This window comes from Pseudorasbora parva, chromosome 17 (genome assembly GCF_024679245.1).
Source record: "Pseudorasbora parva isolate DD20220531a chromosome 17, ASM2467924v1, whole genome shotgun sequence".
Classification (NCBI taxonomy): Eukaryota; Metazoa; Chordata; class Actinopteri; order Cypriniformes; family Gobionidae; genus Pseudorasbora; species Pseudorasbora parva.
This window is the reverse complement of record NC_090188.1, coordinates 22,131,800-22,144,123: the sequence shown is the minus strand read 5'-3', so window position 1 is coordinate 22,144,123 and position 12,324 is coordinate 22,131,800. Positions and strand designations below refer to the sequence as shown.

At 35.6% G+C, this 12,324-nt stretch overlaps 1 protein-coding gene across 1 annotated transcript in view; it reads right to left on the bottom strand.

Moving 5' to 3' along the window:
* The window catches only part of spock2 (SPARC (osteonectin), cwcv and kazal like domains proteoglycan 2), a 49,095-nt gene extending 43,511 nt beyond the window's left edge, over window positions 1-5,584 (bottom strand). Inside the window, exon 1 of the mRNA XM_067420619.1 lies at window positions 5,308-5,584. Within this exon, the coding sequence (XP_067276720.1) occupies window positions 5,308-5,496 (189 nt within the window). The 5' untranslated portion in view covers window positions 5,497-5,584. The remainder of the gene's footprint in view (window positions 1-5,307) is intronic.
* Between the last annotated feature and the right edge of the window lie 6,740 nt (window positions 5,585-12,324).

Sequence of the window (12,324 nt, the reverse complement as noted above, 5' to 3'; positions counted from 1 at the left end):
TCACTATCTTTCTGGGGACTCAGCATAGACGTAATGGTTTTTATGCTGTACAAACCATATATTCTGTCCTCCTACACTGCTCCTACCCCAAACCTACCCATCACACAACTTTCTGCATTTTCACCTTTTCAAAAGAACTCATTCTGTATGATTTATAAGCTTTTGTACCCATTGGGACGTCCCCATGAGTCTGTGTGCATTCAGGGTTAAGTCTCCAGCAGGCTAGAAAACCATTCACACACACACACAGAGGCAAGGTTTTTTGCTTGAAAACTTATACAATATTGCCCTCTACTGGTCATTTAAGTGAGAGCATAAGTGTTGAAAAAAAAAAAAAAAAACAGCCAGTGTGATATATAGAATAACCAGCAGGTGGGAGTATAGCCTTATTTATGAACCAGGCACTTGTGTGCTTATTTTGTCTTTTTTAGGCTTTTGCTACGGGAAGACCGTTTGAGATATTCAATAACCGTTCGCATTTTAGCATCTTCCGTATATTTACTTCATGTTGTCCGAGTTTGGAGGAGATTGAATGAATCGCTTTTGAGGAGATGGTAAAAACTCAGAGCTTGTTTTTATGATTTTTCAAGATTGAAACCAAATTATCTGACTTCCTGTTGGTCACAGCTAATGACAGTAAATTAGAAAGTTGTCCGGCTCGAAAAGTACAATATATATACCGAGTTTGGTGAATGTAGATAAAACTAACCCCCCACTTTGGACAAAAGTGACACTTCCTGCTGCCAGTTGGTGGCGCTATAACTTTGACTCACAAAAGTCATATCCATGTGATCGTCCTCTTACAACGAACACACAGCTGAAGTTTCATCAAAATGAATTAATGTATGCAAAAGTTATAACACACTTCCTGTTTCCCTTTTCTCGCCATAAATTCGTCTCTTCGCCACGGCCAAACCGTTTGAGATATCAAAAAGTTGCTCGCAATTTAGCATCCTCAGTGTCTTGACTTCATGCTGACCGAGTTTGGTGCTGATCGGGTGAATCGTCTAGGAGGAGTATCGCAAATTCCAGAGCATGCGTTTTCCGAACAACCCATAATAGCTCACTTCCTGTTGGGCTGACACATAACTTAGAGCACGAAAGTTGTTCAGCCCGATGAGCTCTATATGTGTACCGAGTTTCATATATGTACGTGAAAGTGTGTTTGATTTATAGACCACGTTTTCAGACCCCACTTTAGGGGGCGCTGTCGAGCCCCCCTGCCACGCCCGGGTCCCAGACTCAGCCCGGCCCTGATGGCCGCGCATTCTGATGCGTGTGCAAAGTTTCAAGAGTTTTCGAGCATGGGAAAGGCCCCAAAAATGCCCAAATAGTCGGTAAAAAAAATAATAATATATAATAATAATAATAAAAACCCTTAGAAGAACAATAGGGCTCTGCGCCCTTTCAGGGCTTGGGCCCTAATAAAGTCGTGGTTTTTGTTATTTATGGACCAAAATGTATTTTTGATGCTTCAAGAGATTCTAATTAACTAACTGATGTCACATATGGACAACTGTGATGATGTTTTTATTCCCTTTCTGGACATGGACAGTATAGTGTGCATACACTTCCATATGCTCTCGGTCTAAATATAAAATATCTTAAACTGTGGAACGGAGGTCTTACGGGTGTGGAACGACATCAAGGTGAGTCATAATAACATCAGTTTCATTTTTGGGCGAACAAACCCTATAATTTCTGTATAATTTCTTACTTGAACGCTACTTTTAAATATACCTACTGTAAAAAGAACTGTTCATTTCATTTGTTTAATTGTATTTCTTCTATTGTTTTTTGCGTCTTTGTTCTCATTTCAATAATGAAGATAAAATTAAACGACTAAAATGACCATATAATGATATTTATTCTAATTGTGAAATTAAATGATCATATGAAATAAGACTGTTCATATTTCCTACCCCTAGCTCACCCCCTCATGTCAAATGAGTGTGATTTATTTTTTATCATCTGAGTCTGACAGGGCAATTAAGGTCAATAATAACAAAACAATAATAACACAGGGCAGGCGCACACTGGTCAAGTGGAAGATTTCAGGAGGGTTTAATCAATAAAGTAATAAAATAAGTTGCAAATGGGTTATCTATTGTTCAGTTGTCCTGTAGTAGTAGTATTGAGATATTGTAGTCAGGTATTGTATCATAATATCAAGTCATAATTTTGGTATCGTAGCACTAGTACTAGTTCACATACATTTTTAAAATAAATAAATAAAAATCCAAACAAATGCACTGCATCTCTATAATATCAAAAGGAGCAACAAATCAAATTGAAACCATAAAGACATTTTATTGAAATATTTACATATATAATGAACTAAAAATAATCAGATCTCAGAAGAGGGACGACAGCTCAAATAATAATACATTTTAACAAATAAAGTAAAATAAACTTCAGTCTCAATACAATGATCTCATGTGTCTAAAAAGAAATATTATAGAATCAACCAAGAATGGAATGCAAAATGTACATGAAATATTTATGTCATGGGCTTTTCATGTTCTGCTGCTTTCATCAGTGTTCGCTTGAGTTATATCATTATTCTGCTTGGAGAACCTCAAAGGACTTTGGAAGCCAACATCAATTTGGATTATTTGCCTTTGTCACAAGCAACACTTTAAAAATGAAATAAGCCGCGTTCAGAGAGAGATTAATTTTCAGGGTCTACATCAGTTCCATATCTGTCTCTGATCAAAGATAACAGGTGACTGTTAAAAAGGTACTGAACTGTGTCAGAGGGCCTGTCGCTGTCTCTGGTGCGAATCTTTGCAATCTCAGAATAATAAACAAGTTTACAAGCACTAGCATGGGTTTACCATCATATAAAACTATTCATAAATGCATTTTAATATTGATATTAATCAGGGCTATACAGTTCAACATATATTTATTATGTGGTACAAATAATCAGTCTGTGCGCTTACCACAGTTACATATTGTAGTCCTATTGTTGATTTAATTGCTTCTATTCTCAATTTGGATAGAAGTGTCTGATAGATGATTAAATGGAAAACTGAAATATTATCTAACAGTATTCTATGCAGCGATAATGGCTGTCAATTAGCATTGCATTATAAATATACTTTATTCTGAAAATACCTGAGATGTCTAGAAGAACACTGATAAACCACACTGTCGCAGTCGTGTGTTTATTGTCTCGATGTTTTATCAGTCAAAACGTCTCTATCTGCCTGTTATTTCTGCTGCAAACATTACACTATATGTGTGTACTTGTTAATGCTCAAAACACCCTATGATAATTATGTAATAATTTATAATAAAACCTTAGACATTTGGAATAATTTATAGTTATTTGCCACTTGAATGTTAATGGACCATACTGCAGTTTTAAGTAAATTAACAAGCATTATTAAAATCATAAGAATTATTATTATTATATTATATTTATTCTTAATAAATACTCTGTTATTAAGTCAATTTACAGTAAGGTTTACATTTTTAAATTAGTAATAATCATAATCATAATTATTATAAGTAGTAGTATTATAAAAACAACTTTTGGCCAAATTGTGCAGCCCAGGTTTGAATGTTTGGATTGTGATTTGGATTACTGATATTAGTGTATAAAAACAAAATTGACTTAATGCTAAACAAGAGGTGTTATGATTCTGCAGTCTGCCATTTCTGCACATAAAGAAAATGTGTGTCTGAAGGTTTGTATTATGTTTGCCCTGTATGGAACACTAATGCCCTTTGTCAGTCGCATGCCTTTTTAAGTGATGACTGCACTACTGGTGGTTGTTTTCAGAGATTATAATGTGTTAAACTTGTGCTACAATTGTGTGGCCTGTGATAAAAATATCAACCTCTGTAGCACCATTGTTATGTGCATCTTCTGATGTATATTCTTGTTCATTGGGTCCTATCTTGCACATTTTGAAAGTTAAAGAGGAAACAAGGCTCATTTGTATTAAATCATTCACAATAAGGGACTTCCTATCTGTGCAATGACATGACAACCTAAACAAAGCAGCTGACAGCAAGTCATGGACTAGTGCTATTCAGTGCAACTGAAGTGTAAGTACAATTCAAGAAACAACAGTAGGACAACCTGCATTTTAATTTGATAGTTGAGCCAGAGAGAGTAAAGGGCTGAGATTTTTTTCTTTCTTTTTTCTAAAAGATGTTTTGGTTTTTTTTTCTTCCACCAAAACAACCACTGCATGTGTCGGACAAGCATTGCTCCTCTGCTATTCATATGTGCGAGATGGTGTGATCAATATCCATTGATCGCAGAATACAGAGTCTGCTGCAGGGCCTAGTTTGAATGTAAGCCACTGATGTAGAAATGCTGTGTCCATCTATTTATAATCCTGGTCTAATTCACACTTAATCTTTTCATTCCCATATTTTGATAAATTCCTGGTTCTCTTAGATGTGTTTTTCCACGTAATCATTTAAGGAGTTATACACTTAATCCAGTTCTAGAAGGGTAAAAATAGCTGCCAGCCAAACACGAATGGAGATAAATTACAGTTTCTGTTGGCCGGTTTAATGTTTCATTTGGAGCAGCAAAACTCAACAGAAAATAACAAGAAAATAAATAGTTTTCAAGAACGGTAGGTCAGCCACCAACTATGAATAAACATAATATACGATGACTTACGATGTCTAGGACGAATTTTATGCATGTTCATAAAGAAATACCATTGATTACAGGATCAAATAACATACCTGTATACAGGGACACATGCTACAACATAACCTTTGCGAGACTAATCAATCCATAAATCTCCCTCTGAATACATGTGAAGTCCTAATCAATTATTAAAGTTGCCTGTTATTACATCACATCCACCAGCTGGGCAATGAACGACACTCTAATGCAATCTGCTTTATTCTGTAATCAAACCTATTGTCAATTAAAACCAACAACAACAGATGGTACATTGTTATCAATTAGGCTATATTTAGGGTTTGACTGAAAATTTAGCATCTTGAGAGCATTTACCTATTTAAAATGCATCCAAAGATTTATCTAAAGTCTTGTGCTGATAAATAAATAACTGTAAAGCATTTTACTACATCTACAGGATGAACTCAATAGTTCAACCTATTCTATTCCAAGAGCCTTTTTTCATCTTAAATGCAGCTGCTTTTAAAAGGATTTCTTACGGAATGTTTAAGGACTATGTTGTTAGGAATAACACAGTCCATTATTATCTTTCCTAACACTTCTTAACAAATCTAAACCATCGGTTATTGTTACGAGCTAAAGCAGATAGAGTCATAATGTCATCATTCATCGTCTTAAAGACAACTCACATCTCTGAAGCGGTTCCAGTGCTTGATCTTGCGACTGTACTGGGAAATGGTGGACAGCCACTGTTCATCTTCCATGAAATTCCCCGTTTTCTCCGCTTCTTTCCCGCTCTTAACGTCCACCTGCACGGAAAACCGCACAAGCATCAGCAACGGGACAAGAAGACATCCCAGCTCATTCATCCACACCATTTTGTTTGATGTCTTGTTTCCACTGCTCTAAAGGACGAGAGACGGATGCTGAGACTACAGTGAAGTGTGACCTGATTACAGGATGCGTCTTCCCTCTATAGAGAGAGAGAGAGAGAGAGAGAGAGAGAGAGAGAGAGAGAGAGAGAGAGAGAGAGAGAGAGAGAGAGAGAGAGAGAGAGACGCGAAGTGCACGTTCGGAATTTCTTTAAATTCAGTTATCGCCACATTTTAGTATCATTTTTTATGTTAGTTATCCCATTACCACTGAGAACAGAAAATTACCATGATTCAAAACATGTCCCACAATTACCTGCCAATCGTTTTTAAAACAAAAGTATTTCCACTTGTTATTGAACGCAACATTCATGTTGTAGCTACATTCTCATTATAACATTTTTTTGTAAATCTTGAACACAAAAAAAGTTATGGAGAGCAGCTTTAATAATAAAAAAAAAAAAAAAAAAAAAAAAAAAAATATATATATATATATATATATATATATATATATATATATATTTTTTTTTTTTATTTTTTTATTTTTTTTATTTTATTATATTAAAGCTGCTCTCCGTAATAGCCATATATATATATATATATATAAAGGCTTACACCGATGCTCCAGTAGGTGGCGAAGAGACTTTATGAGTGAATTGCTCATTCTGATTCGTTGATTCGTTGACTCATTCGAACTGATTCGTTCAGAACGCTTTTAGAAACAAAAAACAAAGCTGCATCCGAAATCGCATGCCTTACTATAATCATATTTAGTAGCTTACTTAATAGAAAAGCCTGATAATGTCATTCCTAAATCTCTCACTGACGCGCCCCCAATTAGTGACTTCTATTTATATAAAGCGTAATACACATTGCTTCAAAGCAGCTTTACAGTGATAACAGGGAAATGATTCAATGATGCAAAAAGAGTTCATTTCGGCTGAGCAGCAGTTATAAAAGTATTCTAAATAGTGATATTTATTGTTCAGCTGAAGTCAGTTGAGTGTTGATTCAGTTCCGTTGTAAAGATAATCAATGATAAAATTATTATTTAGGCTTATCAATAAAGCAGTTTTGCAGAAACCAATGATGTCGTTGTCCAGCTCAGCTCATTCTTATCCAATAGTGCAGTGTAGTCAAATTTTTAATTACCTATAGGCCTATTTTAGGTTCCCAGAATGTTCGTTTTTGGTTCCCAGAACATTCTTTCTAAGGTATGTTTTTGGTTAGTTTTGGTATGTTCTTATGGAAATTAGTTTTAGTTTATTTTTTTGTTTGTAGAATGTTATTCTAACGTTCCCCTATCACTGCTCTAACGTTACTTCAACGTTGCTGTAATATTATTCTAACATTGACCTAAATACTTTATTACTGTCCCTATTAACCTCTTTACTCCATTATTACCAGTAACGTTAATCAGCAATCCCAGTACTATAGTAGTCACCCAGCTACATAATGTCGTCCCAGATCCGGCCCACATCTGGTACGTGTGAAAACCACATAGCCTACCATTCTGTATGGGCATACTTTTTACCTATTGGAACTCTGAATTCGGACATACTTCTCAAATATGCCTACTACTGTTTTTCACCATAACAATATAATACAGTATATAACAGTAAAGTTTACACTGGCATTATACCTTGTAAACTTCCCATGAGGACTTGACTTGAACACACCAATACAATGGACTCTTTACAATCCCATGAGGCCACAAGAGTGGATTTATGAATGACAGTGAAGTGCAACTGATGGCAAATAGTACAGGTGTGAAATAAGTACTTATTAAAAAATAAAATACCTTAAGAAAGTAGCCTATGCAAGTCCTAATGAGTGAGTTATTGAATCATTTCCTCAACCAATTCATTGCAAAAGCTGATTCATTCATGAATGAAAGAAGTGACTGGCTGATTACGGAATAGCAAACTATAATACACTCTTGTGGCCAAATTAGTACTGCAATCACTTTCAAATGACTGTAGAGCGGTGTCTCCCCTCTCCCCCTCCCCCTTGACTCGAGGTTGCCAGATAGGCTGCAGGATCCAGCAGGAACGTCTGTAGCTGCATCTGTGGTAACTAGAGCAGATCTGGCAACCCGGATGCCGAAACAATACTGACTTTGTGATTGGTCGATAGGTGGAGGGTGGAGCTTCAGGCCAAAACACAACATGTCAACATCAACATCAGTTGAGGGCTGTAACAACAACTTTTAAATGACAATATCCTGGCCGGACTATTGTTGTCAGTGATAGAAGTATTTGAAATTAACATGATTTCATAATGTCAGTGACATATCAGGGCCATTTTATGATTAATTGAAATACATACAGTTCCTTTAAGAAAAAAAATGGATCTTATTTTCATTAATATTATATAGTAATAGGCTAGGCTATTATTAATATTATTTTCAAACATAATTTAACATTTGGTTCTGAATTCGGTTCTGAATAGAACTGATGCTATGTGTAAAGAACCTTTGAAGAACTATCTTTTTTTAGAGTGTACTCATACTATTTCTTGCTTATTGTATTTTGTTTTAAATAGACTGCAGAAAATAGCTTATTTTGGCTTGACCTGAAATATGATGGTTCGCTACACCTTTATTTGCAGCAGGCCTTCAGTTTAATTAATTGTGTGTGTGTGCAAGGTAAAATCGTATAATTTCTTATAATAGTAAAATATTAAGTAATTTTTGTCTGTTTGCCAAACGCAAGCAACCAGTTAACAAACAAGGACCCTGAGTGGTTGTTTGGATTGATAACGTTTATGATTGGGCATTGTGAAATTTAATACAGTTTTGGTTTGAAATGATGCATCATTATGGAGCAAATACAGTGTTTTATCTGAACGAAACTTAAAGTGCTTGGACAGAAACATGCACCCTGATATTGACACCAAAACGATGTGACATAAAAAGCAATGACTGACAGGACAATTGACAGAGCACACATGACATCGTTAATGCGTGTGTGAATATGTCAGCGTATAGTGTAACTCAACCCTGAAAGCCCCACAGGGGGTTTCAAGTGGTCATTTTTGACCATGGCTATGGTTGTCACTAGCTGTAGTTTCATACATACATATGCGTGACACCTGATTCATATGAAAGAACATATGCTGCAGGCATGCAATGCAAACCTCAACATATTTGACATACAACATGCAGTCTCTGTTTAAGACGGGTATTTATTTTAATTCCACAAAGCAAACACTTTTACATTTTTATTTTTTTTTAAATTAAAAAATATTTTTAATTTCTTAAAACATGCGCTGGTTTAAGAAATTAAAACTTTCGATGATGTCATCCACATTTTTTTTTCATTTAGTACTGCCCTTCGGAAGAAACAGAAGATTTACAATTTACAAGATACAATTTACCTTGATGTTCAAATTCAAAAGGTTTTCCCCCCTGCTCTTAATGGATCATGTTTCCTTCTGGAGCTGAATGTTTGAACTTTTTTTATAGTTGTGTTTGAGTGCCCCAGTTGTCCTCAGTGTAAAAGATGGATTTCAAAATTATACAGTCACTGCTGGAGAGTTTTTTTTTTTTTTTTTTTTTTTTTGCAGGACCTGGAGGATTTTTCTGCCCATGGGGCCCAAGGACTCAAGAACAACATCACAAAAATACAAAAAACAGCAGTGGATCATCCAGGTAACGTCACATAATATAAGAACCAAGGGTTCATACATTTTGAACAGGTGCTCTAACAGTGCTCTAAGCTGAATACATCCAATAACAATTGACATTGAACATGGTATTGATATAGATATAATGAAGACCAAGTTCCAATGAAATATTTGAATCCTCTATGATGTCTTTAAATCCATCATTTTATGTGTATTTGAGTTGAAGTTTCTCTTTGCAGATGATGAGTTTGTGTCAGCATTGAGTTTTTAGTTACATTGTGTCTTTTTCAGTTGTTTTATGAAAAAGCATTTGTTTATGAAGGCCCAAATTAGCTATATAAGTATATGAGCCCTTTACAATGTTAAAAGGAAAATTTTTGATAAAAGCATGGGATAGGCATGTCAAAGGCATGGGAAAAGCATGTCAATTATTAATGTTGTCACACAAAAAAAAAAATGTGACAGGGTAAGTTTATGCATTAAGTAGCCTAATTAAAAATATATTTAACATCAGTATTACTTGCTTAGTGGAGAAGAGAAGTATCCTTTCCTGAAACATATACGTTCTCCGTTTTCACATTCCTTGGGAATCAAAGTCTTGGCCAGCACCATGCATGACTGTATGATCTAGAAAGGACATAAGAGACCCATTGACTCTTTATTACTCCTCCTCTCACATGCGAAAGAAACATCAATGTTTAGAGGTGATGTTTTACCACATGGATCAGGGATCCAGCTTTTCCCCTGCTCTCAGCATATCCCAGCTCTGCAGCGCAGTGTCACTTCTGCCACTGATATGCTGCAGTGAAGGCAAACCCCACTTACCCTGCTTCATTTCATTCTTTCGTCTGCAATGAGTCTGAAAAAGTCACAGATTTCATTACCATTACCGCAAGTACGTCTTCTATGTTTCCCTTTAGTGATTTTTGGTGATACTGATATATTTTTTCACCTTTGGTTACATTTTGGCTTTGCTGATTCAAGGTGGCAGTTTTTCAGAGATATCTGGAGACATGTGGGCATATCAAAGATGGATTTAAATAAAAAATGTTTAGTAATATTTAATATTGACAGGCTGACTCTACACTATCCTATCTGCTTATCACACGCATACACATATACAAACATATATATATATATATATATATATATATATATATAGACATATATAGTATATATAGAGGTGGGCATAGCTATTTAAAAAAAAATCTAGATTAATCTAGATTAATTTTGGAATTAATCTAGATTAATCTAGATTAAAATGGCTCATCTGAATTCCGTCGATGGCTTTCAGAATGTGTGTGCTACTCAAATAATAGGTGCGTTTTCATGGAGCACTGTAATCGGTGCTCAAAAAATCCAGTCCAAATGAAAATACACCATATAAATACCTCAATCGGAATAGTATTGGTGTGTGTGTGTGTCTGTGTGTCTGTGTGTGTGTCTGTGTGTCTGTGTGTCTGTGTGTCTGTGTGTCTGTGTGTCTGTCTGTGTGTGTGTGTGTGTGTGTGTGTGTGTGTGTGTGTGTGTGTGTGTGTGTGTGTGTGTGTGTGTGTGTGTGTGTGTGTGTGTGTGTGTGTGTGTGTGTGTGTGTGTGTGTGTGTGTGTGTGTGTGTGTGTGTGTGTGTGTGTGTGTGTGTGTGTGTGTGTGTGTGTGTGTGTGTGTGTGTGTGTGTGTGTGTGTGTGTGTGTGTGTGTGTGTGTATATACGTTCCAAGAACATTAATTTCTAAATGTTCTCTGAACGTTCCAAAAGTCTTTTTTATTTTTTATTTTATATGAACATAAAGGGAACATTCTATTTGCAAACATTATAGAATTGTTACTTTTAAATGTTCTCTGAACATTCTGAAACTAGTAACATTTAAAAATAAAAATGTTAGACGAACATCCAAACAAAATGTTTCAGAAAAAACATGTTTCATCATGTATGATGTGTAGAAAATGTTTTGTGTACATTTTTGGAGAATATTATTTAAAAACAGATCACTTTGAACAAACAATAAATTTCTATTTATGTTAATGAAGAACCTTTGTTCATAACTTTGAGAGAATCTTGCCACATTATAATCTGTTCTGTGAACTTTCCCTTTTAGCTGGGTACACTCAGATAAAAGAGAATAGCCTATTAGAAAATAATTGTTGGATGACACTAATGGCCTATCAGAATCAAGTATTCCAAGAGCTGTGTTATAATGAAATCTGTTAATCTATTCTCTCTGGATTAGAGATTTTTTATTTATTTTTTGGCCTGACTTAAAGCTGTAATCCTCATATCTGTGTTGCAAGGTGTTATTTTTTAATGCTTCCTTACCAGTATAAATCTGCACTCAAAATGTCATCAGCAGCGTTCTCTTTCTCAGAAGCACACAATCTTTAAAGTGGCTCAATTAATCTTCGCTGAAGGCGTTAAACAATACCTCAGCCCATTATTGCCTTCCTCCGCATGCAGAAATACTGGCAGACATGATCTTTGCACAGTTTTGCTGACACAGTGATTTTAGAGTTGTTTTAGGGTTAGGTTCCCCAAAAGGGGGGCCAAATTGTTAATGGCATGACATTCTAATAAATTACACAATAATGCCACTGAGTGAAAGTGACCCCCTCATGGTCCACTAAATAAGTGGCTCGGATCTTTATGTTAACCTTAAGTATAACTTTACACCTAAACTTGCTGTGCTGCGCATTGGAACTGCATGAAAGAACACTACATCTCAGCAAGAATTACCCAACATCAGAGTTTCTACTGGCCCTCTGGGAGCTGGGATCCTTTTCGTCCTCCCCTGCAATAAATCAAATCTTAAATGGAACAGTGTTTTGGATGAAGATACACACAGAGACATATTATTTAGATGCATACTGGGTTAGACTCTTTAGGAAAAGAAAAAACATTTTTAAAAAAACCCTTCATGCTCCAGTATTTTGCAATCAGACGCCATTATCATGCCATATGCAGCCACAATAAGCTCATAGTTCTTCTGGAGATAATATACTTTCCAAGACTTTAAACATCAGTGAACACAGACAAAACATGAGTCTGTCTTCTTAACTAAAAGCATGGTGTTTCTATGGTTACTGACTACTCAAAGCAATTCTGTTGCTCCTCCCTTCACTGAGCTGGGCATGAAATCAGCTCAATTCATGTTTTCACGAAACTCTGACCACTAACACTGAGCCCACCTGTATCATTTAGAAACTCTCAGTGCC